Genomic DNA, 27,065 nt, shown 5'->3' with positions numbered 1-27,065 from the left:
GAACCCGGGGGGGGGGGGTTGGAGGGGGGGGAGATCGCACCATTGTACCCCAGCCTGGGAAAAAAGGGTGAAACCCCATCCAAAAAAAAAAAAAAAAAAAAAAGTCAGTGACTTATTATTTAAATGATCTTTTTTTCTTTGGACTGCTGTTAATAGGTGGCTACAGTTTCAGAAAAGTCACGTATAATGGAATTGGAGAAAGACCTAGCATTGAGAGTACAGGAAGTAACTGAGCTCCGAAGAAGGCTAGAGTCCAATAAGCCTGCTGGGGATGTGGACATGTCACTTTCCCTTTTGCAAGAGATAAGCTCTTTGCAAGAAAAGTTAGAAGTCACCCGTACTGACCACCAGAGGGAAATAACTTCTCTGAAGGAGCATTTTGGAGCCCGGGAAGAAACTCATCAGAAAGAGATAAAAGCTCTGTATACTGCCACGGAAAAGCTTTCCAAAGAGAACGAGTCACTGAAAAGCAAGCTGGAGCATGCCAACAAAGAGAACTCGGATGTGATAGCTCTATGGAAGTCCAAACTGGAGACTGCCATCGCGTCCCACCAGCAGGCGATGGAAGAACTGAAGGTATCTTTCAGCAAAGGGCTTGGGGCAGAGACGGCAGAATTTGCTGAGCTAAAAACACAAATAGAGAAAATGAGAATAGATTACCAACACGAAATAGAAAATTTGCAGAATCAACAAGACTCTGAACGGTCTGCTCATGCTAAAGAGATGGAAGCCTTGAGGGCTAAACTCATGAAAGTTATTAAAGAAAAGGAAAACAGTCTGGAAGCCATCAAGTCGAAACTGGACAAAGCAGAAGACCAGCATCTCGTAGAAATGGAAGATACGTTGAACAAATTACAGGAAGCTGAAATAAAGGTAAAGGAGCTAGAGGTACTACAAGCCAAATGCAATGAACAAACCAAGGTTATTGATAATTTTACATCACAGCTCAAGGCTACTGAAGAAAAGCTCTTGGATCTTGATGCACTTCGGAAAGCCAGTTCCGAAGGTAAATCGGAAATGGAGAAACTTAGACAGCAGCTTGAGGCAGCTGAGAAACAGATTAAACATTTAGAGATTGAAAAGAATGCTGAAAGTAGCAAGGTTTGTATTGACATCCTCCATCCTTTTCTTTTCCATTTGTTGTTCTTGTTTTGCATTGTTATTTTTGAGTTGAGGTCATTCATCTTTCAAATTGCTAATTTAATTAAATTGTTCGATGTCCCCAGTTGAGTATAGTGTAGTATATTCTGAGTATCTCAAGTATGGTTTCATCTGAGGAGATTAGAGAAAATAATGGCTCAACCATGTGAATTTATTTTGGCTGCCTATTATCTGAGTACCTTATCCATTTATCTCTGGGCTATGCTGTGACTTCTAATTTGAGCTTAGCTCCAGTCTATACTCTTTAAAATAAAGAATGCCCTAACACTATGGTGTTAAGGTAAATGAATAAATGAACAGAAACTTAAAAGATCGGCCAGGCGCAGTGGCTCATGCTTGTAATCCCAGCACTTTGGGAGGCTGAGGCAGGTGATCACCTGAGGTCAGGAGTTCGAGATCAACCTGGCCAACATGGCAAAACCCCATCTCTACTAAAACCACAAAATTAGCCTGGCATGGTGGCGGACACCTGTAATCCCAGCTACCCAGGAGGCTGAGGCAGGAGAATCGCTTGATCAGCCCAGGAGGTGGAGGTTGCAGTGACCCAAGATTATGCCACTGCACTCCAGCCTGAGAGACAGCAAAACTCAGTCTAAAAAAAAAAAAAAGAAACTTAAAAGATCATCTCCTCCTTTTCTAACCACACGTAGTCAGGTGCCACATAATGATATTTCAATCAACAGTGGACCACATCAACAAAGGTGGTTCCATAAGATTATAATATGGTATTTTTGTATGTTTAAATATGCTTTGATAGACAAATATTTAGCATTGTGTTACAATTACCTGCAGCATTCAGTACAGTAACATGTTAACCAGGTTTCTAGTCTAGGAACGATAGGCTGTGCCATGTAGCCCAGGTGTGTAGTACACTATACCTTCTAGGTATGTGTAAGTGCACCCTGTGATGTCCCCACAACAATGAAATGCCTCATGATGCATTTCTTAGAAGGTATCCTGATTCTTAAGCAATGTGTGACTGTAATTGCCTAATCTATAGGGTTATGTATAAAAACAGATTGTGAACTCAGCATTTCTTGACTATTATAAATTAACATGTTGGCCGGGCAAAGTGGCTCATGCCTGTAATCCCAGTGCTTTGGGAGACCGAGGCAGGCAGATCACTTGAGGTCAGGAGTTTGAGTCCAGCCTGGCCCCCTCTACTAAAAATACAAAAGTTAGTCAGGTATGATGGTGTGCACCTGTAATCCCAGCTACTCAGGAGGCTGAGGCACAAGAATTGCTTGAACCCGGGAGGTGGAAGTTGCAGTGAGCTGAGATTGTGCCACTGTACCCCATCCTGGGTGACAGAGTGAAACTCCATCTCCAAAAAACAAAAAAACTGAAAAAACACATGTTGTGATAAATAACATTCACAGCAAAATTAAGGGTGAAAGCTTGGAGCCCTTTGCATGGCAAAAATCTCATTGGAGTTTTTTTCTGTGGCACAATGAGAACACGATCTGTCCCCTTCTTTTCTGGGGGAAATACTAAACAAGTGTGCATGTGGTCAAGGCTTAGAAAATTAAATGAAACATTCGCCAGCTGTGTTCCTTACTAACTAGCCTTGTTAAATGTCATCTTTATTTTTAAGGATGGTTCGAGGAATTGCTTCCCAGTCCTGCCACTAGTTGAGGCACTGATATTGATGCTTAATGTTCTGAACTTTTTTGTGGGAGAAGCTGCTCTATTGGCAAAGAAGGAAGGGTTGTGATGGTTAAGGTGGGCTGAGGTGAGGACTGACAAACAGCAAAAAATTTCTAACTAACTGTAGTCGAAGATGACAAACTGGTTACAGGAAATTTTTCTCAAATCTCCTCTTGTGGTTCCGAAATACTAATCAAAACACAAAAATTAATTAGAAGATAATATTTAGCTGATGTTAGTTTACTTTTTAACATCAAGATTTCATGAAAACCAAGTTCTAATGACTATTGTCCAGTGGATTTTTTTGTTTTGTTTTTTTTGAGACAAGAGTCTCACTCTGTCGCCCTGGCTGGAGTGCAATGGTGCAATCTTGGGTGTCACTGCAACCTCCACCTCCCAGGTTCAAGCAATTCTCCTGCCTCAGTCTCTGAGTAGCCAGGATTACAGGCACCCGCCACCATGCCTGGCTAATTTTTGTTTTTTTTTTTTTTTTTTTTTTTTTTGAGGCAGAGTCTCGCTCTGTCGCCCGGACTGGGGTGCAGTGGCCGGATCTCAGCTCACTGCAAGCTCCGCCTCCCGGGTTTATGCCATTCTCCTGCCTCAGCCTCCGGAGTAGCTGGGACTACAGGCGCCCGCCACCTCGCCCGGCTAGTTTTTGTATTTTTAGTAGAGACGGGGTTTCACCGTGTTAGCCAGGATGGTCTCGATCTCCTGACCTCGTGATCCGCCCGTCTCGGCCTCCCAAAGTGCTGGGATTACAGGCTTGAGCCACCGCGCCCGGCTAATTTTTGTATTTTTAATAGAGACAGGGTTTCACCATATTGGTCAGGGTGGTCTCGAACTCCTGACCTCAAGTGATCCACCCACCTCGGCCTCCTAAAGTGCTGGGATTACAGGCTTGAGCCACCACATCTTGTCTGTCCAGTGGATTTTTAAATTTTATTTGTATTTAAATGTCAAAATACTTTAAGCATGTACACAAATAGAGAAAATAATGTAGACCACATATATTCCCATCTTAAGGTTTTTGTTTATTTATTTTTTAAGACAGAGTCTCGCTCTGTTGCCCTCACTGCAACCTCCACCTCCCAGGCTCAAGGGATTCTCCTGCTTCAGCTTCCCCAGTAGCTGGGATCACAGGTGTTTGCCACCATGCCTGGCTAATTTTTGTATTTTTAGTAGAGACAGGATTTCACCATGTTAGCCAGACTGATCTTGAACTCCTGACCTCAGTTGAGATCTACTGGCCTTGGCCTCCTAAAGTGCTGGGATAACAGGTGTGAGCCACTGTGCCTGGCCTTAAGGTTTTTGTTGTTGTTGTTGTTGTTGTTTTGAGACAGAGTCTTGCTCTTTGGCCCAGGCTGGAGTGCAGTGGTGTGATCTTGGCTCACTGCAGCCTCCACCTCCCAGGTTCAAGCGTTTCTCCTGCCGCAGCCTCCTGAGTAGCTGAGACTACAGGTGCGTGCCATCATGCCTGGCTAATTTTTTGTATTTTTAGTAGAGATGGGGTTTCACCATGTTGGCCAGAATGGCCTCTATCTCCTGACCTTGTGATCCGCCCACCTCTGCCTCCCAAAGTGCTGGGATTACAGGTGTGAGCCACCGCGGCCAGCCAAGGTTTTTAAAGTCTAGGAAATGAAATTGCTCAAGTAGCTCATTTTAGAAAGTAAGAATCCACACCTTCTGCTTTAGATCATGCTGATACTCCAAGTTACAATGAAGTATAGAAAAATAGTCTATTTTGACTCTTTAAAAATAGTTGCTGGGGCCGGGCGCGGTGGCTCAAGCCTGTAATCCCAGCACTTTGGGAGGCCGAGATGGGCGGATCACGAGGTCAGGAGATGGAGACCATCCTGGCTAACACGGTGAAACCCCGTCTCTACTAAAAAATACAAAAAACTAGCTGGGCGAGGTGGCGGGCGCCTGTAGTCCCAGCTACTGGGGAGGCTGAGGCAGGAGAATGGCGTAAACCCGGGAGGCGGAGCTTGCAGTGAGCTGAGATCCGGCCCCTGCACTCCAGCCTGGGCAACAGAGCGAGACTCTGTCTCAAAAAAAAAAAAAAAAAAAAAATAGTTGCTGGGCACAGTGGCTCATGCCTCTAATCCCAGCACTTTGAGAGTCCAAAACAAGAAGACCGCTTGGGTCCAGGAGTTTGAGACCAGCCTGGGCAGCATGGTGAGACCCCCATCTCTCTTTTTCTTTCTTTCTTTCTGTTTTTGAGGCAGGGTCCCACTCTGTTACCCAGACTAGAGTGCAGTGGCGCGGTTTTAGCTCACTACAACCTCGGCCTCCTTCACGGGCTCAAGCAATTCTGCCTCAGCCTCCTGAGTAGCTGGGATTACAGGCACACGCCACCATGCCCGGTATATTTTTGTATTTTTAGTAGAGATGGTGTTTCACCGTATTGGCCAGGCCGGTCTTGAACTCCTGACCTCAAATGACCCACCTGCCTCAGTCTCTCAAAATGTTGGGATTACAGGCATTAGCCACCGAGGCCGGCCAGAGATCCCATCTGTAAAAAATTGTTTTAAACATTAGCTGTAGTGGCACCGGCCTATAATCTCAGCTGCCTAGGAAGCTGGTGCTGGAGGATCACTTGAACTCAGGAGTTCAAGGCTGCAGTGAGCCATGATCACACCACTGCACTCCAACCTGGGTGACGGGAGAGAGACCCTGTCTCAAAAAGAAAAAAAACACACAAAAAAACCATCCTGGCTAACAGGGTGAAACCCCGTCTCTACTAAAAGTACAAAAAATTAGCTGGGCATGGTGGCGAGCGCCTGTAGTCCCAGCTACTCGGGAGGCTGAGGCAGGAGAATCGCATGAACCCAGGAGGCGGACCTTGCAGTGAGCCGAGATCGCACCACTGCACTCCAGCCTGGGCAACAGTGTGAGACTCTGTCTCAAAACAAACAAACAGACAAAAAACAACAACAACAACAAAACAAAAATAGCCATTAGGAAATCATACCGTAGAACTGATTGTTCGAAAAGTCGTTGACTTTTTAGAATTAAAAACCAATACCAAATTTGTATTCCTTTCAGTTTTGTTTTATGTTTCTCGTAAGTCTTTTTACATTTGTTTATTTTTTTTTTTCTTCTCATTCTCTTTTGTTTTCCTTTTGTTCATTTGCTTCTATACCATGTAACTCTGTGTGTTAGGCTAGTAGCATTACCAGAGAGCTCCAGGGGAGAGAGCTAAAGCTTACTAACCTTCAGGAAAATTTGAGTGAAGTCAGTCAAGTGAAAGACACTTTGGAAAAAGAACTTCAGATTTTGGTAAGTACCTGTTGGGAATCTGAATCTCAGAATTTCTGGTTGTTTCCTGTTTTAAAAAATCCTCCAGTAAGAAATATTGCAGCTGTTTCCTTTCTCTTTCTAAGTGTTGATTCAACTTGGGTGTATTAGTTATTGGCTGATAAATATTGTCCTTTGAGGGGAATCAGATCAAACCTAAACAACTGAGGTAGGTATTACTTTTTTTTTTTTTAATCTATCCCTTCGCCTCTGGTAACGCACTGCTTTGAAATGTTATTGACTAACATTCCAAGTTATGCATCGAACAGTTAGGTTTCATATTGAATGAGGCCCCTCAACTGTGCCTATCAGGGCAGCAGCTGTCCTGGGCCATCGGCCCTCTGTTGGCGAGGCAGGATGTTTGCTGTCTAATTAAACAAATTTAAAGAAATCTAACTCAGTTTATTCCATCTCAGAAAATTACCTTTCCTTTTATATGTTGTCTCTTACCTTAATCTCAAGTTGTATGACATATATATATTTTTTACCTTTTCTCAACTTTGTTCCTTCCTACTTGCCTCCTGCACTTAAAACCTGAGTTTAAACAAGGCTGATACTCATGAGTAGTGCCAGTGGGTACCCATCCACATGCCATGGAAAGAAAAGCCAGAGGCTTATGGAGAAACTAGACAAGAGGCATATGTGCCATGCAGGCTCAGCTGTCCCAGGTCCTCCACATCCCTTCTTCTGCCCTGTTCATTACACTTCTGTGCTATTAACCGTGTGAATAAACGTGTGTGATTTTTTTTCTTTCCTTTCTTTCTTTCTTTCTTTCTTTCTTTTTTTTTTTTTTTTTGAGACAGAGTCTTGTTCTATTGCCCAGGTTGGAGTGCAGTGGCACGATCTCGGCTCACTGCAGCCTCTGCCTCCCAGGTTCAAGAGATTCTCCTGCCTCAGCCTCTTGAGTAGCTGGGATCACAGGCGCCTGTTACCACGACAGGCTAGTTTTTGTATTTTTAGTAGAAATGGGGTTTTTCCATGTTGGCCAGGCTGGTCTCGAACTCCTGACCTCAAGTGATCTGCCCTCCTTGGCCTCCCAAAGTGCTGGGATTACAGGCGTGAGCCACCACACCCGGCCTGATGTCCTTTAAGAAAATGTTACGAGTTCATTGCTTCTCTGCCCTCCTCCCAAAGCTTTTAGGAAGCCTTGCCTTTTTTTTTTTTCCCCTTAAGTTAGAGTATCCTTCTGTATATCTTAGGACAAGACATGACACCCTGAGTCTGGCTGTGGGAGTGCTTGGATGCACTGTGGCCCCTGTGCCATCTTACCATAGTCTTAGCTAGTTAGAAATACTCATGTAACAATCTTCTTGATGTAGCTAGCTCGAAGTTCATCTCAGGACAACCAGGAGAGTGATTCTTAACTTGGCCTATAGTCATGTTTAGAAAAGAAGACCTTGAACAGTAAGTGACTTTTCAGTTTCAAAAGTAGCAGCACAGACCTAGATTCAAGATATTAGACTCAGATTACTCTCAGAAATAACAAACTTCAGAGCTCTGTTCACCATCTCAGGCAGATTTCTGAAGAGAAGGTCTGCTGTTTGAGGGGTGGTAACATGAAGCATACACATGCACCCTGTGTATACACGCACATGCATGTACTTAAGTATGAACATGCCTACATGGGCATGCAGGTACACCTGCCTTCCCACGTGTGCACACACACACACATGCAGACTGCAGTCTTTTGTGTGTATACGTGCACATGTGTATGACCCACATGTGGTAGTAATTGGTGTCATATGTTTCAAGTATATTAGTTTTAATAAAACAAGGCCAGCAACAAAAAGTAGATAGTATTGTAATTATAATTGATAGAAACTTCTTGTCTTCACAATTTGAAATCTTTCTGTTCAGAATCTCTGATTCTTTTTCTTTAGAAAGAAAAGTTTGCTGAAGCTTCAGAGGAGGCAGTCTCTGTTCAGAGAAGTATGCAAGGTATGTCTTATTAGAGCGTGTGCAGATTGCTTTAAAGAATATCATTCTTTCAAACTGGAGCTGGCCTGTGGAGTGCACAGAGTAGACACTGCCTGTAGCCTAATTTCACTCCCCTGGAAGTTCCTGCCGTGCTCAGAAAGACTGGCTTCCATTGGTTTCCTGAAACCTCAAACTCCCAATTTTTTCTTCTTTTGGCTTAAGGCTTGTTCCGTATTAAAATGTAAGTATTCCTGGGAAGAGTGTTGTTTATGCTTTCATCATTGATAGCTTTATTGAGTTTTAATTGGAAGAAGGCAAGAGATGAGTGGAAAGGGCCTGATGCCTGCCTAAAGTACAGATTCGGGGAGGCCAGAGACAGCAGCAGACCTGCTTCTTTCAGGCTGTGCACAGCCGTGTGATTTGTAAGGGAACTTTTTAGTATTCCTGTGTTCTCAGATCTTTTGAGCATAATATTTGATTGGGTTGTAAGACAGCCAAGCTCCAGATAGCATATTAAATATGAAACATATTAAACTTCTAACTTTATCCTAAATAGAAACTGTAAATAAGTTACACCAAAAGGAGGAACAGTTTAACATGCTGTCTTCTGACTTGGAGAAGCTGAGAGAAAACTTAGCAGGTAAGAAGACATCTCTGGTGACTAAACATTAAATACAGTAGTAGGCTTTCCCGTATTTGAGACAGTTGTAGTATGTTACATAACAAACGCACTATTCAAGCATAGCCTCTTCACTCTTTATGGTGGTATAACAATGTGATGAAATACTTGTTCGAGATCTGTAACCTCCAGCAAATCCTCTTTGCTCTGTTTTCACAAGAGCCAGAATCTACCACATCTCACCACTCCCACTGCTATCCTTGCCCCAAGCCAACAGCCATCTTTCATCTGAGCTACCCTGACAGCTGACCACCAGGGCTCACTGCTGCTGCCTGTGCCAGCTTCAGTCTGTTCTCAACACAGCAGCCAGAGCAATCCTTTTAATATGAACTTAGATCATGTCGCTTCTCTCCTCAAGGTGGCCCAGCGGCTCTCATCCCACTCAGGGAAAGCTGTGGTCCTTACCACGATCAGGCCCTATTACCTCTCGGATTTCATCTGGGACCCCCTTTTCCTGTTCATTCCACTCCAACCACTTCAGCCTCCTTGCGGTGCTTGGATGTGGTGGGTGTTCCTTTCTCAGAGCCTGTGCACCCCTGTTCCCTCACTTCCTTCAGGTTTTCTCTGAAATGTCAGGGAAGCCCCATCTGAGAGTCTAACCTCCTTCCCAGTTCCTTTCCCTGCATTTATTTTTCTTCCTCTTAGAACTTACCACTATTAATTATATGATTTATTTTCTTTTTTCTTTTTCTTTTTCTTTTTTTTTTTCCAGACGGAGTCTCGCTCTGTCACCTAGGCTGGAGTGCAGTGGCGCGATCTCGGCTCACTGCAAGCTCCGCCTCCCGGGTTCACACCATTCTCTCGCCTCAGCCTCCCGAGTAGCTGGGACTACAGGCACCCGCCACCTCGCCCGGCTAATTTCTTGTATTTTTAGTAGAGATGTGGTTTCACCATGTTAGCCAGGATGGTCTTGATCTCCTAACCTTGTGATCCGCCCGTCTCGGCCTCCCAAAGTGCTGGGATTACAGGTGTGAGCCACTGTGCCCGACCGATTTATTTTCTTTATCTTGCTTATTGTCTGCCTTCTTCATTAGAATGTGATTTTTTTGTTGTTGTTGTTGAGATGGAGTCTTGCTTTGTCGCCCAGGCTGGAGTGCAGTGGCCGGATCTCAGCTCACTGCAAGCTCCACCTCTCGGGTTTACAACATTCTCCTGCCTCAGCCTCCCGAGTAGCTGGGACTGCAGGCGCCTGCCATCTCGCCCGGCTAGTTTTTTGTATTTTTTTGTAGAGACAGGGTTTCACCGTGTTAGCCAGGATGGTCTCGATCTCCTGACCTCGTGATCCCATCTCAGCCTCCCAAAGTGCTGGGATTACAGGCTGGAGCCACCTCGCCTGGCCCAGAATGTGATTTTTATGAGGACAAGGATTGCTATGTGAAAATATTACAAGAGCAAGGATATACTTAGTCAGTTTTTGTTGATTATAACACAGCCATGCTATTCTTTTTTTCCTCTATATATTTAGAGATGGAGGCAAAATTTAGAGAAAAAGATGAGAGAGAAGAGCAGCTGATAAAGGCGAAGGAAAAACTGGAAAATGACATTGCAGAAATAATGAAGATGTCAGGAGATAACTCTTCTCAGCTGACGAAAATGAACGATGAGTTACGTCTGAAAGAAAGGTATATGTGACTGTTGAAAAGAGTGCCCACCTTCAGTTAGGCTCTGCGACAAGCTATAGATGGGAGGGGAGAGAAAATGTTTAGGATTGTTACGTTTTCAAGTTTCCCATCTCTGTTCCTTTCTGTTGTTACCTCATTGTGTCCTTGAATCAACTATTTAACCTTCTAAAATGGCTTTTACCTATCTTACTTGTCAAGAACAGCAGAATTAAGGAATACAGTATTATTTATAGACCTTCTGGTGACTTGTAAAGAAAAGATAAGAAGGCTGGGCATGGTGGCTCATGCCTGTAATCCCAGCACTTTGAGAGGCCAAGGCAGGTGGATCACTTGAGGTCAGGAGTTTGAGGCCAACCTGGCCAACATGGCGAAACCTTGTCTCTACTGAAAATACAAAAGTTAGCCAGATGTGGTGGTATGTGCCTGTAATCCCAGCTACTCAGGGGGCTGAGATGAGAGAATCACTTGAAACCCAGGAAGTGGAGGTTGCATTGAGCCAAGATTGTGCCACTGCACTCTAGCCTGGACAACAGAGCGAGACTCCATCTTGAAAGAAGAAAAAAGAAAAGGTGTGTATATATATATTTATGTATTTTTTTTTTCTTTTTGAGGTGGAATTTTACTTTTCTTGCCCAGGCTGGAGTGCAGTGGTGCAATCCCAGCTCGGTGCTGTCTCAGCTCACCGCAACCTCTGCCTCCTGGGTTCAAGTGATTCTCCTGCCTCAGTCTCCCAAGTAGCTGGGATTGCAGGCTTGCACCATCACGCCGGCTAATTTTGTATTTTTAGTAGAGACGGGGTTTCTCCATGTTGGTCAGGCTGGTCTCGAGCTCCCGACCTCAGGTGATCTGCTTGCCTTGGTCTCCCAAAGTGCTGGGATTACAGGCGTGAGCCACTGTGCCCAGCCTTTAAAAATATTTTTAGCTTTTTTTTTTTTTTTTTTTTAGATAGAGTCTCACTCTGTTGCCCAGGCTGGAATGCAGTCACGTGATCTCGGCTCACTGCAGCCTCCACCTCCCAGGTTCAAGCGATTCTCCTGCCTAAGCCTCCCAAGTAGCTGGGACTACAGGCACATGCCACCATGCCCTGCTGATTTTTGTGTTTATTGTAGAGATGAGGTCTCACCACGTTGGCCAGGGTGGTCTCAAACTCCTGACCTCAGGTGATCTGGCTGCCTTGGCCTCCCAAAGTGCTGGAATTACAGGCATGAGCCCCACCGTACCTGGCCTGAACTTATTTTAATAGGAAACACATATTACCTATTATTATGGGCCATGCACTGTGCTAACAGCTTTCTAATTCTTATTATCCTACGAGGTGAGTTTAGTATTATTCCCATTTAAAAGAAAATGAGGCCAGACACAGTGGCTCACGCCTGTAATCCCAGCACTTTGGGAGGCTGAGGCAGGTGGATCGCCTGAAGTCACCAGTTCAAGACCAGCCGGGCCAACATGGTGAAACCCTATCGCTACTAAAAATATAAAAATTAACCAGGCATGATGGTGTGCGCCCATAATTTCAGCTAATTGGGAGGCTGAGGCAGGAGAATCGCTTGAACCTAGGAGGCGGAGATTGCAGTGAGCCAGGATCATGCTGCTGCACTCCAGCCTTGGCAACAGAGCTAGACTCTATCTCAAAAAAAAATAAATAAGGCCAGGTGCTGTGGCTCATGCCTGTAATCCCTGCACTTTGGGAGGCTGAGGTAGGCAGATCACCTGAGGTCGGGAGTTCAAGACCAGCCTGACCAACATGGAGAAACCCCGTCTCTACTAAAGATACAAAATTAGGCAGGTGTGGTGATGCATTCCTGTAATCCCAGCTACTCAGGAGGCTGAGGCAGGAGAATCACTTGAACCTGGGAGGCGGAGGTTGTGGTGAGCCAAGATTGTGCCATTGCACTCCAGCCTGGGCAACAAGAGCAAAACTCTGTAAATAAATAATAAAAAGGAAGTGAGGGAAACTGAGGCTTACTGGGGTGAAGCCTGAGGTTTCAGATCTGAGCAGTCTGGTCCCAGAGCCCCTCTTGCTCTTAATAACTGCATTGTAGGCCGGGCGCAGTGGCTCACACCTGTAATCCCAGGACTTTGGGAGGCCAAGGCGGGCGGATCACAGGTCAGGAGTTCAAGAACAACCGGGCCAACATAGTGAAACCCTGTCTCTACTAAAAAAATGCAAAAAGATAGCTGAGCGTGGTGGTGTGCGCCTGTAATCCCAGCTACTCTGGAGGCCGAGGCAGGAGAATCATTTGAATCTGGGAGGCAAAGGTTGCCGTGAGCCAAGATGGTGCCATTGCACTCTAGCCCAGGCAACAGTGCAAAACTCCGTCTCAAAAAAAAAAAAAAGAAAAAACTGCATTGTACTTCCACAGTGCTGAAGTTTCCTCTGTCTTATTATCTGTTCTTATCTTTATTTGGAATTCTTGTTGCTTTGATCTTTTAATAGCTGTCATATAAAAATCAAAGAATTTATAAGGCAAAGATTTATAAATTAAGGCTGTAGGCATTAGATTTCTACTTCTTAAAAGTGTTAATACCTGGAAAATTCTGTTTATTAAGACATCCAGTCTTTCACTCCCACACAATTTTGTCAGCACTGAGTGGTGGTCAGACCTTGGTTGGGCAACTTTGGTCAAACTTGCCTTGAGGTGGTGCTGCTGCCCAGTGACACCGTGCCTTCAAAGTGGTGGCTTTGAAGTGGCTCAGTGCCTTCAAAATGCTCCATTTTTGTAGGTGTTTTGTGGATATAAAACCCAGAAGTGCCCCCAAGTTTCCCTCTCGTATCTGTGATTCATCTGATAGTCTCTTTTCTTGGTCAACGTCCCATGTTTTTTTTTTTTTTTTGAGACGGAGTCTCACTCTGTTGCCCGGGCTGGAGTGCAGTGGCGCAATCTCGGCTCACTGCAAGCTCTGCCTCCCGGGTTTACGCCATTCTCCTGCCTCAGCCTCCCAAGTAGCTGGGACTACAGGCGCCCGCCACCTCGCCCGGCTAGTTTTTTGTGTTTTTTAGTAGAGACGGGGTTTCACCATGCTAGCCAGGATGGTCTCGATCTCCTGACCTCATGATCCACCCGCCTCGGCCTCCCAAAGTGCTGGGATTACAGGCTTGAGCCACCGCGCCCGGCCGTTTTGTTTTTTTGGAGATGGAGTTTCACTCTTGTTGCCTAGGCTGGAGTGCAGTGGCACAATCTTGGCTCACCACAGCCTCCGCCTCCCAGGTTCAAGCGATTCTCCTACCTCAGCCTCCTGAGTAGCTGGGATTATAGGCACGCACCACCATGCCCTGCTAATTTTGTATTTTTAGTAGAGACAGGGTTTCTGCATGTTGGTCAGGCTGGTCTTGAACTCCCGACCTCAGGCGATCCATCCACCTCGGCCTCCCAAAGTGCAGGGATTATAGGCGTGAGCCAACATGCCAGCCCCTCATGTTTTATATACATGTTTTTGTTCAACCACATGGTCTCTTTAAAATAGAACTTCGAGTTATTGTCATTTTTGTATCTTCTGCCCTCCAGAAGCACTAGAATGAATTTTTGGCAATCTAGTCTGCTAAAATTTTAAAATACTCATTTCCTTTTTTATTTTATTTTATTTTATTTATTTATTTTTTGAGACAGAGTCTCACTCTGTCGGCCAGGCTGGAGTGCAGTGGCGTGATTTCAGCTCACTGCAAGCTCCACTTCCCAGGTTCATGCCATTCTCCTGCCTCAGCCTCCCGAGTAGCTGGGACTACAGGTGCCCGCCACCATGCCTGGCTAATTTGTTGTATTTTTGGTAGAGATGGGGTTTCACCATGTGAGCCAGGATGGTCTCGATCTTCTGACCTCATGATCCACCCGCCTCGGCCTCCCAAAGTACTGGGATTACAGGCGTGAGCCACTGCACCTGACCTCCTTTATTTATTTTCAGTTGAAACGGAGTCTTGCTTTGTTGCCCAGCGTGGACTGCAGTGACGTGATCTTGGCTCACTGCAACGTCTTTCTACTGGACTCAAGCAGTTTTGCTGCCTCACCCCCCTGAGTAACTGGGATTACAGGCATGCGTCACCACACCCGGCTCATTTTTGTATTTTTAGTAGAGACGGGGGTTTCACAATGTTGACCAGGCAGGTCTCGAACTCCTGAACTTAAGTGATCTCATCTTGGCCTCCCAGGTTACTGGGATTATAGGCATAAGCCACCACACCTGGCCTCATTTCCTTTAATAAATTTATTTTTCACTCATTTTTCCTTTTTAAATTATTGACATAAAATAGTAAACCTTCACAATTACAGTAGTTACTGTAAATAATGTATTTGTAACTGTCATAATTGGTAAAATGATTAGACAAAGCATTTTAAAATTTCTTGCCTAGTTCAGATGTTATTAATTACACATAACTTTTAAAAATAATTACTACAGTTGTTATTAGTAGTATATGTTAACTTTTAAAAATAATTACTACAGTTGTTATTAGTAGTATATGTTAATATAACTCTTAAATTTAAAACATTCTTATGAAAAATCTGACACCTTATGTTGAAACTTTTTCTAGGTATGTGGAAGAATTACAGCTAAAACTTACAAAGGCTAATGAAAATGCAAGTTTTCTGCAAAAAAGTATCGAGGACATGACTCTCAAAGCTGAACAGAGCCAGCAAGAAGCAGCTAAAAAGCATGAGGAAGAAAAGAAAGAATTGGAGAGGAAATTGTCGGACCTGGTAAGGAGAGACTCAGTGGGTCTGTTGGCTGGAAAGGAAGGCAAGGGGTAGTACACACATTGGCAGATGACTGATTCCCTCACTCGGGGTCTCTGCAGGAAAAGAAGATGGAAACGAGCCACAACCAGTGTCAGGAGCTGAAAGCCGGGTATGAGAAAGCCACTTCTGAGATAAAAACCAAGCATGAAGAAATCCTACAGAACCTCCGGAAGACGCTGCTGGACACAGAGGACAAGCTGAAGGGCGCACGGGAGGAGAACAGTGGCTTGCTGCAGGAGCTGGAGGAGCTGAGAAAGCAAGCCGACAAAGCCAAAGTATGTGACGCGAGAGAATTTCCTTGTGCTGTAGCTTACCTGAGCTCTGTGTCAAGGCAGGAAGGGTGCTTAGAAAGCAGCATCCGGTGGGACAAGATACGATGGCCTCTACAAACATTACCCTTCTGAGTGCGTGGGTGGTACATTACGTTTCCTATGGCTTCAAGTGTTTTGTGCCAGCTGCCATTCCTTCTCAGGGATGGCGATGGCTGCCGGTCTTTCCTGGAATGGAGTGTGTAGCTGTCACCCCCGTGCTGCTTGTTTCCCAGCCATCACAAAGGTTCTTACATTGCCTGAGCGCTGCTTGCCTGCTTGTTCCTCTAATATTGGCCATGCTTTTTGCCGCCTTGCACTAGGGTTAGGAGAGACATTGCAGTAAAGCAAGAGGCAGAGGTCACATGAAGCAAGCAAGCAAGGAATCAGGACTAGAGAGAGTCTGGTTGGAGGAACAGAGCTCTTCCAGGAAGAGTAAGAATTGAGAACTCCACAGAGGGCTTTTATGTGTCCCCAGGAAGGTGTTATTGATGTGAGCTTATTGACGAGGAAGCTGGATTCAAGGGCAAGGAGGAAACACCCTGTTAGTAGATAGAACAGAATTTGATATGCTGGATTTCATTTTGTGGTTTCAGGATTGTATCTGTGCCCAATATATATTTTTTTCTTTTTCTTTTTTTATAGAGAATGGGGTCTTGCTATGTTGCCCAGGCTGGTCTTGAACTCCTGGGCTCAAGCAATCCTCCCATCTTGGCCTCTTAAAGTGTTGGGATTACAGGTGTGAGCCTCCGTGCCTGGCCTGACCAGTATATTTTGTGACTCTGGTAACTTCACGAAGTTCAACCTTCCCACTATTTAACCTTTTATTGCTCAAAGGAAAGTAAATATTCATCTTTATTTATTTTTAATGTGTTATGGGAGTTTAGTAGAAAGAAATGATAAAAGAGCATATATAGGACTTGAAACCAATCTCATGAAAAGCCTCTTGCTAACTAAGGGGACGTGGCATGGTGTGTGTGCCCCATGCATGTCATCTGGGAGGCCCATATTCTCCCTCTTCTACATGCTGAGAGTTGAGGATTTCTCTTCTTTCTGTGAAATACCTCCAGTTTTATGAGCTAGATACAATTCCCAGATCTTTTGTCTTTGTGGTTTCCTTCATCTGTGCAGACTTCAGTTTTTTTTTTTTTTTTATTTCCTTTAAAATGTTGCAGCCTGAGCAAACCACAGCATTGTAGAAGCTAGTGTAAGGTCTCCTCGGTTTTCGTTTGTTTTTTGAGACAAGGTCTCACTTTGTCACCCAGGCTGAGTGCACTGGCACAATCATGGCTCACTGCAACCTCAGCCTCTCGGGCTCAAGTGATCCCCCTGCCTCAGCTTCCCAAGTGGCTGAGACTAAAGGCATGTGCCACTACACCTGGCTAATTTTTAATTTTTTTTGTAGAGACAGTCTCGCTATGTTGCTCAGGCTGGTGTCGAACCCCTGGATGCAAGCGATCCACCTGCCTCAGCGTCCCAAGGTGCTGGGATTGCAGGTGTGAGCCATTATTCCTGGCCAGTCTCACGAATTTTGTTGGTTGGTTTTGTGCAAGGGTCACTGAGTTAAAATGCCAGGACTGTTCCCCTGCAAAGTTGTCTGGTATCTGGTTTCAGTGGGTCTTAATCAATCCCAGACTCTTTGGAAAAATCTAATGAAATCTACAGATATTTTTTCAGGAAAGTTTATGTGTGCACTCAACAAGGTTCATGGAGCCCATGAAGCCTCCTTATTCCCTACTTTTAAGAGCCAGTGGGCTATAGCTGTGTGCCTAATACAGTAGCCACCAGCCATGTGAGGCCATTCAAGTTTAAATTTGTAGCCAGTTCTGGTGGCTCACACCTGTAATCCTAGCACTTTGGGAGGCCAAAGTGAGCGGATTGCCTGGGCTCAGGAGTTAGAGACCACCCTGGGCAACATCATGAGACCCTGTCTCTACTAAAAATGCAAAAAATTAATCAGGCGTGGGGGCACGCACCTGTAGTCCTAGTTACTCAGGAGGCTGAGACAGGAGATTCCCTTGAGCCTGGGAGGCGGAGGCTGCAGTGAGCTGAGATGGTGCCACTGCACTCTGGCCTAGGTGACAGAGTGAGACTCTGTCTCAAAAAATAAATAAAAATAAAAACCTTAATATGGAAATATATGCAGTCTACATTATTTTCTCTATTTTTGTATATGCTTAAAAGAGGATCGCTTGAACCTGGGAGGCAGAGGTTGCAGTGAGCTGAGATTGCATCACTTCCTTCCAGCCTGGGCCACAGAGTGAGACTCTCTCCAAAAAATAAATAAATAAATTTAAATTTGTTACATTTTAATTAAAAATTTAGCTCCTCAGTTGCACTCACCACATTTCAGGTGCTCAGGAGTCGTAAGGTCACCATGATGGGAGTGCAAATAAGAACATTTATATCAGCCGGGCATGGTGGCTCATGCCTGTAATCCCAGCACTTTGGGAGGCCTAGGTGGGTGGATCACTTGGGGTCGGGAGTTTGAGACCAGCCTGGCCAACATGGTGAAACCCTGTCTCTACTAAAATTACAAAAATTAGCCGGGCGTGGTGGCAGAGCCCTGTAATCCCAGCTACTTGAGAGGCTGTGGCACGAGAATGGCTTGAACCCAGAGGCGGAGGTTGCAGTGAGCCGAGATTGCATCACTGCACTCCAGCCTGGGCAATAGAGCGAGACTCAGTCTCAAAAAAAAAAAAAATTCATATCATTGCAGAAAGTTCTGGACAGCGCTGGTATAGACACTGTGGTCAAATTATAATTCAGTAAATTTTAAAAAATCTATTCATTTTTGTCACCAAAGCCTAGAAATTAGGCTGTAGTTTTTAAGTTATATGTGATATTAGGACTAAATCACTCTCAGCCCAGTGGCTGTCCTTAAGTAAGGTCCTGCGGTGAGTTTGGAAGGCAATAGTTTATTTTCCCTTGTTAGGCCCCTTCCTTTTTTTTTATTAAAATGTACTGACTTTTTGTACTTCTTTGAATTGTATTTTTAAAAATTCTTCTGTGAATCCTTTCTGCATTCAAAATAATTCGGTAATTGGAATGGCAGGAAAGAATCTTTTGCCCTGTTATTAAAATCAAGCTACTATTTTTATCTTCTAGGTAGCTACTGGGAATAATTTCACAAATTGTTTCAAAGATAAAATAAGCTAACAGATACAGAAGCACTTTGCAAAGCTACTTTTGACTTATCTTTTTATGGGCTCTGTTTAGTTTCTTTCCCTTGTTACTCAGATAGTTTCTATAAAGTTTATTGTAGAGATTGTAAAGGTTTTATCATTTAGGTTACTTTAAGTTATTTGGGCTTGCATTTGTCTGCTTGATTTCATTTTTGTTTCCATTCTTTCCGTCTTTTGTTTCTGTAGTCGCTAACTTATTTGTTAACATCAGCCAAAAAAGAAATTGAACTAATGTCAGAAGAGCTGAGGGGTCTGAAATCAGAGAAGCAGCTTCTTTCGCAGGAGGGAAATGATTTAAAGTTAGAAAACGGTTCACTTTTATCCAAGCTTGTAGAATTGGAGGCCAAAATAGCTTTACTTCAGGGAGACCAGCAGAAACTGTGGTCAGTGAATGAAACTCTTAATTTAGAAAAGAAGAAATTCTTAGAAGAAAAGCAAGATGCTGAAAAGCATTATGAGCAGGAACATCTCAGTAAAGAAGCTTTGGCTGTTGAGAGAGAGAAATTGCTTAAAGAAATCAGTGTTGCGCAGGAAGAACTCTTGAAGATAAATGTGGAGAATGACTCTTTGCAGGCTTCCAAGATGAGCATGCAGACGCTCATCGAAGAGCTCCAGCTCAGCAAAGATACTCTGATTGCTAAGACTGAGAAGGACCAGGAAGAAAGAGATCACCTGGCAGACCAGATCAAGAAACTTATTACCGAAAACTTCATCTTGGCCAAAGATAAGGAAGACATCATTCAGAAGCTGCAGAGCTCTTATGAAGAGCTAGTCAAAGATCAGAAAGCTTTGGTACAGGAGATTGAAGATCTCACAGCTGAGAAAAAGTCAGCTTTAGAGAAACTGTCCAATCTCGATAACACGTGCATAGCCTTAAAGGTAGAACGAGATAATGCTCTTCAGAACAACAGAGATCTGCAGTTAGAGACGGACATGCTGCTGCACGATCAGGAAAAGCTGAATGCCAGCCTCCAGGCCGCTCTCCAGGTCAAACAGCTGCTCCGCTCAGAAGCCAGTGGGCTCCGCGCACAGCTGGATGATGCCAGCAAGGCCCTGAGGAAGGCAGAGCTGGAGACCATGCAACTCCAGGCCACAAACACAAGCCTCACGAAGCTCTTGGAGGAAATTAAGGCCAGGCGGGCAGTCACAGACTCTGAGTGCATCCAGCTTCTGCATGAGAAAGAAACCTTGGCTGCCTCCGAGAGAAGGCTCTTGGCTGAGAAAGAGGAACTTTTAAGTGAAAATAGAATCATCACTGAAAAACTCCACAAATGCTCAGAAGAGACTGCCCATACTGAGATGAGCCTGAATGAGAAGATCACTTACCTGACTTCCGAGAAGGAGATGGCTTCTCAGAAAATGACTAAACTTAAAAAGCATCAGGATAGTCTCTTGAAAGAAAAATCTGCACTGGAAACCCAAAATGGAGTTTTACTTGCAGAGAGAGAGAATTCCATCAAAGCCATAGGAGACCTCAAAAGGCAATGTGATCAAGAGTCTGCAAACAGAAGGATAATTGTGCAAGAGAATATGAAACTCCTCGGTAATATTGACGCTCTGAAGAAGGAGCTTCAAGAGAGAAAAAAGGAAAACCAAGAACTAGTGGCCAGCAAGTGCGACCTCTCTTTGATGCTGAAAGAGGCTCAAAATGCCAAAAAGAATCTGGAAAAAGAACACACTCACATATTGCAAGCAAAGGAGAGTTTGGATGCTGAACTTAACACGTGTTGTTCCGAGAAGAACATTTTGCTGAGAGATAGCTTGAACCTGCAAGAAGAGTGTCAGAAATTAAGCGAGGAGATCCAGGAAATGCAGCAGTCCTTAATCCTGGAACAGGAAGCCAGAGCAAAGGAGAAAGAGGAATCCTTGTACGAAAACAATCAACTTCACGGGAGGATGGTGCTCTTGGAGCAGGAGGTGGAGGAGTTAAGAGTGTGTATCGAGGAGCTGCAGTCCGAGAAGTTTGTGCTACTTCAAGAGAAGACCAAATCGGAGCAAGAAGTGGCAGAGATAATTGAGGAGAAGGAACTGTTGACTGCAGAAGCAGCTCAACTTGCTGCCCACATAAAGACTCTGAAAAGTGATTTTGCTGTCTTGTCCAAATCCAAGGCAGAACTGCAGGAACTGCATAGCTGCCTCACCAAGATTCTGGATGACCTTCAGTTGAACCATGAGGTGACCCTGGCCGAAAAAGCCCAGGTGATGCAAGACAACCAGAACCTCCTGGCTGAGAAGAGTGAAGTGATGCTGCAAAAGGATGAGCTCCTGAAGGAGAAGGAAACGCTGGCAGAAAACTACTTCATCCTTCAGAAAGAGATCAGCCAGTTGGCCAAAACCAACAGCCATATTTCAGCCAATCTCCTAGAATCTCAAAATGAAAACCGTACTTTGAGGAAAGACAAGAACAAGCTTACTCTTAAAATTAGAGAGCTCGAGACTCTTCAGTCATTTACGGTAAAGTGAGAGGGTCAAGTATTGAGCACCCAGACTGTTTACTAACACTGTGCACTAACTCAAGTGGTGTAGGTCATCTTTCTTCATTTCTGCTTATGGAAATCCACCTCATTAAGTCAGTTGCTTACATGTCTCAAGCTGTTCATTACAGTCTGAAAGGGGGGATTCTTTACTAAGTATCTCACTGTAGTAGTCTCTCCCCATTTGAAAAAAATTGCAAACTGTGAATAAAAAGGATTTATTTTATAATCTAAGGAGAAACTTTGTGAAAAAGCTAACTGTGGTTTCTTAAAGGCTTAAGAGCAATAGTGAAATAAGGCCAGGTGCAGTGGCTCACGCCTGTAATCCCAGCACTTTGGGAGGCTGAGGTGGACAGATGGCTTCTGTCCAGGAGTTTGAGACTAGCCTGGACAACATAGCAAAATCCTGTCTCTACAAAAAAAAATGCAAAAATTAGCTGGGCGTGGTGACACCTGCCTGTAGTCCCAGCTACTCAGGAGGCTGAGATGGGAGAATTGCTTGAGCCCAGGAGGCAGAAGTTGCAGGAAACTGAGATCATGCCATTGCACTCCAGTCTGGGTGACAGAGCAAGACCCCATCTTAAAAAAAAAAAAAAGCAGCCGGGCGTGGTGGCTCACGGAGGCTGAGGAGGGTGGATCATCTGAGGTCAGGAAAAAAAGCAATAAATTGGCACATATTGAAATATAGAGTCTTCTGTTTGGCTTTTAACTCTTTCATTGTGTCTATCTTTTTGGAGTTGGAAGATTCCATTAAAATCTTCATGGCTGATAATTGGATAGGGAAAATTGCAGAATTCTCATAAACTTTATAAGACCAATAAATTATAAACAAGTGCCTAAAAAATTTATTTGTTTATTTATTTATTTATTTATATTTTTAAAGACAGAGTCTCACTGGGCGCAGTGGCTCACGCCTGTAATCCCAGCAGTTTGGGAGGCTGTCGCAGGTGGATCACGAGATCAGGAGATGAAGACCGTCCTGGCCAATGTGGTGAAACCCCGTCTCTACTAAAAATACAAAAATTAGCAGGGTGTGGTGGTGTGGGCTTGTAGTTCCAGCTGCTCAGAAGGCTGAGGCGGGAGAATCACTCGAACCAGGGAGGCGGAGGTTGTAGTGAGCTGAGATTGCACCACTGTACTCCAGCCTGGTGACAGAGTGAGACTCGTCTCAAAAAAAAAAAAGAGAATCTCACTCTGTCACCCAGGCTGGAGTATAGAGTACAGTGGTGTGACCGTGGCTCACTGCAACCTCTGCTTCCCGGGTTCACGCGATTCTCCTGCCTCACCCTCTTGAGTAGCTGGGGCTGCGGGTGCATGCTGCCACACCTGGCCAAGCGTAGGGACTGGATTTCACCATATTGGCCAGGCTGGTCTCAAACTCCTGACCTTGTGATCCACCTGCTTTGGCCTCCCAAAGTGTTAGGATTACAGGCATGAGCCACTGTGTGTGACCTGTTTATTTATTTATTTTTTTAGAGGTGGGAATCTTGCTGTGTTGCCCAGACTGCTCTCAACCTCCTGGGCTCAAGCAATGCAATCCTCCTGTCTCAGCTCCCTGAGTAGCTGGGACTATAGGCACATGCCACCACGCCTAGCTATATTTTCATTTATTTTTATATCTAACTTTTTTTTTTTTTTTTGAGACGGAGTCTGGCTGTGTTGCCAAGCTGGAGTGCAGTGGTGCAATCTTGGCTCACTGCAACCTCCGCCTCCCGGATTCTTGCCATTCTCCTGCCTCAGCCTCCCGAGTAGCTGGGATTACAGGCGCCCACCACCACGGCCAGCTAGTTTTTTGTATTTTTAGTAGAGATGGGGTTTCACCATGTTGGTCAGGATGGTCTCAATCTCTTGACCTTGTGATCTGCCCATCTCGGCCTCCCAAAGTGCTGGGATTACAGGCGTGTGCCACTGCGCCCGGCCTATATCTCACTTTTTATAATTAATTTTGATAGCAGCTAAGAATTTGTCTCCATATGCATCTTTTTATTCACAGCCGTGTTTTTATTCATTACCCACAACTTGCATTAAATACTTCTCAATAAACACTTGAGCCTCATGTTGGAAGTGCCCAAATAATTTTTATATTTATTTGAAAAATTCTCAGCCTAAATTTGAGTGACTTTAAAAGCCCCAGATTTGAAATAGCAAGGATAGTATTTTAAACTTATAATAAAAAATATGATTCCAAGAAATTCAGCTATATTAGGATGTTATTCATTGTTACCTCCGAACAGTCTCTCAAACGTAAGTCAGAATGAAGGGAGCATGCCTGCCAGTGTCATTTGGAACTTTCATTGGAAGATGTATGTTTAGAGGTTCTGAAAACATGCAAATTGCATAACAATTGACGTTCAAAAATGTCAGGAAAGAGTCTGCATATTCTACTTTAAAGTAACGACCTTTCCTGTCCTGGTCTGTCTGTTTCAGCACTGGATTGGTGACTGATTCACCCTCTCTGTGTGCCTCCCTTACCCACACAGACAGTGAGTGCTGCCTGAACAGCACAGCCCGATCCTCACCTAACGGTGTTGGCGAGGGGTGTCCTCATTTCTCACAGTGTTTCCTTGTATTTAGGCTGCTCAAACAGCGGAAGATGCCATGCAGATAATGGAACAGATGACCAAAGAGAAGACTGAGACTCTGGCCTCCTTGGAGGACACCAAGCAAACAAATGCAAAACTACAGAATGAAGTAATCAGATTTAAATAGCTTTTTATACAAAGAACAGCTTACCAACTTCATGGAATGTTTGATCACTAACTCAGGATTGCTTATGTTTTTGAAGTGTGACCTTACACAGGTTTGAAATGCATTCCAGAGTCATGATAATCTTAAATAAAGTGTATCACTTCATTACTTATTAGGATCAACTTTACAAATTGAGGAAAAAACCCTAATAGTGTGGCTTTCTCAGATGACTATTTAGTTATAGCACTAGTGAGAGGAGGTACTGATGGCCTGCTCTAGCTTTTGTATCCTTTATCTTACATCACACACATCGTTTTTTCTCTTCCCTTTCCCAACTTGGAGCCACTAAGTTGCGTTCCTCAGCCCTGAGTCTGATGTAGGCCTTTTCTTGGCCCGTTTCAGTACTGATTTCCTTTTGTGTCATCTTGAATGAGTCACTTTTGGAGCAGGGACAAATATGTGGCATCAAGATATTTTGATTCTGTCTACAAGTAGCATTTCTCCTCCTCTTTGGATTTCCCTGCTCCCACATTCCCAGCTCATACCAACCCTTTGTTTGGAAGGCTGTTATCTAAATCCTAAGCCGACTGACGCACCAAAATGGTTATGTGAAGTCCTGTGCAACTTCAGATGCTTTTTTTGTTGTTGTTGCTTGTTTTTTGTTTTGTTGTCATTGTTGTTGTTTTGAGACGGAGTCTTGCTCTTGTTGCCCAGGCTGGAGTGCAAAGGCACGATCTCGGCTCACTGCAACCTCCGCCTCCCGGGTTCAAGTGATTCTTCTGCCTCAGCCTCCTGAGTAGCTGGGATTACAGGTGCCCACTACCACGCCTGGCTAATTTTTGTATTTTAAGTAGAGATGGGATTTTGCCATATTGGCCAGGCTGTTCTTGAACTCCACCTTGTGATCTTTGCCTGCCTTGGCCTCCCAAAGTGCTGGGATTACAGGTGGGAGCCACCACGCCCGGCCCAGATGCTTTTAAAAGTAATAGGCAGGTAAGACATGAAGGAAGGAAATCAAGGGGGAGGCGGTGGCCAAACTGAGGAGCCAGTGTCAAGACTAGGCCTTCTCATTGTGGAGGTCAAGGATCAACTTCTCAAAGGAGATGAACATTTGGAGGTAATGACATGGTAAATAACAACACTTCACGTAGAAGGAAGCACATTTATAGAACTGACAATCCTAAGAGAAGATGACTTAAGCTAAAAATATAAAAGCATTAAAAAATCATAGCTGTTAATCAAAATTAGAAGCTGAAGTAAGTGAGAGGATTTTAGGGAATGTGTCTAACCTGCAGCAGTGGAACCAGGGGGAACGGTGTTGTACTGTAACAGATCCCTTGGTGTCTTTGTTACAGCCAGAATTCAGGGTTGGATGAACCATTTTTCAGACACATTGTGATATTTTATTTTTCTTGTTTTGTTAATCTGGAATGTTAGGTGTTAAAAGGAAGATGGTAGTTGTAAAACTAGCAAGACACTTTCTAGGACTCCTGACTGGTGGCATGGGGCATGGCAAAAGGAGATAGCTCCCTCTTCTGCCTGTAGGAGACAATTTCTCAAGGCCCAGAAAGCCAGCATGGCCCCAGGAGCCACCTTGAGGAATGGAGGCCCACATTAGCTGCCATCCTTGGTGGTGGCTCCGCACCTAGAGCTCTAGCCACCTGCCACAGCCTATGATCAGTCACATCCCCACTCATCCCAGTGACAGCTCTGGCTTTCCACCAAGGGCCAGGCCCTCCGCTGGCTGCATCCCCGTGGGCCAATGATGGAGCCAAATGGGTGTAAGTGCTCTTCAGTCCCACGACGTGACTTTTTCCTCTTCAGGTTCAAGTTCAGATGGATAACTAAATTTTTTTCCAATCTACAAATAATTTTGATTCAAATAAATAATTTTTGTAATGAGGACTATGTAAATCTGGTACTCACACCGAACAATATCATATCCTAAATCACTAATCTTTAGGAAAAGAAAGGGGTTTCTTTTCATTACGAAGAGTCATCCTTGCTGATGTCATTGCTTTGCATTTTATTTCTTGTTTTTAATGAATCATATTTGAATAGCAAGTTCCGTGATAAGTGCTGAGAATTGTACACAAGATTAAAGAAAACTTTACTTCTGTGTAGCAATTTAGTTTGACATTTTGGCCAGATGTACAGGATATGTCAGACTAAATGTAAGGAGGAGGTTTGCAGTTTGTAATAGACTTGTCATTTGTAATCTCTTCACCCAGGTGACTTTTTTTTTTTTTTTTTTGCAAGTGACTAATTTCATCTGTCTTTTCAGTACACACTTTCATGAATAATTTGTTCATTCATGTCATTGGAAAATGAAATAATTTCATCAAGGTTTTTTCTCTTGGTCTTTAAGTTGGACACACTTAAAGAAAACAACTTGAAAAATGTGGAAGAGCTGAACAAATCAAAAGAACTCCTGACTGTGGAGAATCAAAAAATGGAAGAATTTAGGAAAGAAATGTAAGTTTCTCTCCTTTGAGAAAAAAATATGGAATTTATTTTAAATTGAAAACGTGAAAACACAATGCTAATTATTTAAAAAATATTTGAGAAGCATATAAACGTATGCCAACTCTATTGCATACCCTAGAAGTAACATCAGTAACTGCTGTTAAGTCAGAACCACAGCTGAGTTAAAGGATCAGAGTGAAATGTGTACTGGCTGATAAGTTAAGCTGGAGATTCAGATGTGATTTTGGGCTGGGTGTGGTGGCACGTGCCTCTTATCCCAACACTGGGAGGCTGAGGTGGGTGGATCACTTGAGTCCAGGAGTTTGAGACCAGCCTGGACAACACAGCGAAACCCTGTTTCTACAAAAAATATAAAAATTAGTTGGATATGGTGGTGCATGCCTATTTGCCAATTAGTCGAGAGGCTGAGGTGGGAGGATCACTTGAGCCCGGCAGGTTGAGGCTTCAGTGAGCCGTAATCGTGCCACTGCACTCCAGCCTGGGTGACAGAGTGAGATCCTGTCTCAAAAAAAAAAAAAAGAAAAGAAGTGACTTGAAAGCCTTGAAAGTACAAGCAGAATGTTAATATTTGGTCTTGAACTTCTGACCTCAAGTGATCCTCCCACCTCAGCCTCCCAAAGTGCTGGGATTACAGGCATGAGCAACTGCACCTGGCCAGCCAATCTTAACATTTGGAAATGTCAGACCCTTTATGGTCCCTCAAAACTCTTTTTATAGTTAAAAAAAAAAAAAAACCAAAAAAAAAAGTAATCAAACCATCTGGCATGCAAATGAAATGACCAGCATTTTGGAAGACTTTAAAATGAAGATTTACACATCAGTTTGTTACATGGTTTCAGGCAGACAGACTGTTCATACTTCCTTTGT

At 44.0% G+C, this 27,065-nt stretch overlaps 1 protein-coding gene across 2 annotated transcripts in view; it reads left to right on the top strand.

Moving 5' to 3' along the window:
- CLIP1 (CAP-Gly domain containing linker protein 1) overlaps window positions 1-27,065 on the top strand; it is a 152,810-nt gene that overhangs the window by 80,685 nt on the left and 45,060 nt on the right. For both annotated transcript variants that reach the window (XM_023205381.3, XM_023205388.3), the window contains 9 exons: window positions 157-1,101; window positions 5,971-6,087; window positions 7,986-8,043; window positions 8,579-8,662; window positions 10,167-10,323; window positions 14,852-15,017; window positions 15,116-15,331; window positions 23,598-23,714; window positions 26,080-26,186. In XM_023205381.3, the coding sequence (XP_023061149.2) occupies window positions 157-1,101; window positions 5,971-6,087; window positions 7,986-8,043; window positions 8,579-8,662; window positions 10,167-10,323; window positions 14,852-15,017; window positions 15,116-15,331; window positions 23,598-23,714; window positions 26,080-26,186 (1,967 nt within the window). The remainder of the gene's footprint in view (window positions 1-156; window positions 1,102-5,970; window positions 6,088-7,985; window positions 8,044-8,578; window positions 8,663-10,166; window positions 10,324-14,851; window positions 15,018-15,115; window positions 15,332-23,597; window positions 23,715-26,079; window positions 26,187-27,065) is intronic.

Source organism: Piliocolobus tephrosceles, chromosome 10, assembly GCF_002776525.5.
Source record: "Piliocolobus tephrosceles isolate RC106 chromosome 10, ASM277652v3, whole genome shotgun sequence".
Classification (NCBI taxonomy): domain Eukaryota; kingdom Metazoa; phylum Chordata; class Mammalia; order Primates; family Cercopithecidae; genus Piliocolobus; species Piliocolobus tephrosceles.
This window is presented reverse-complemented; position numbering and strand designations above follow the sequence as displayed.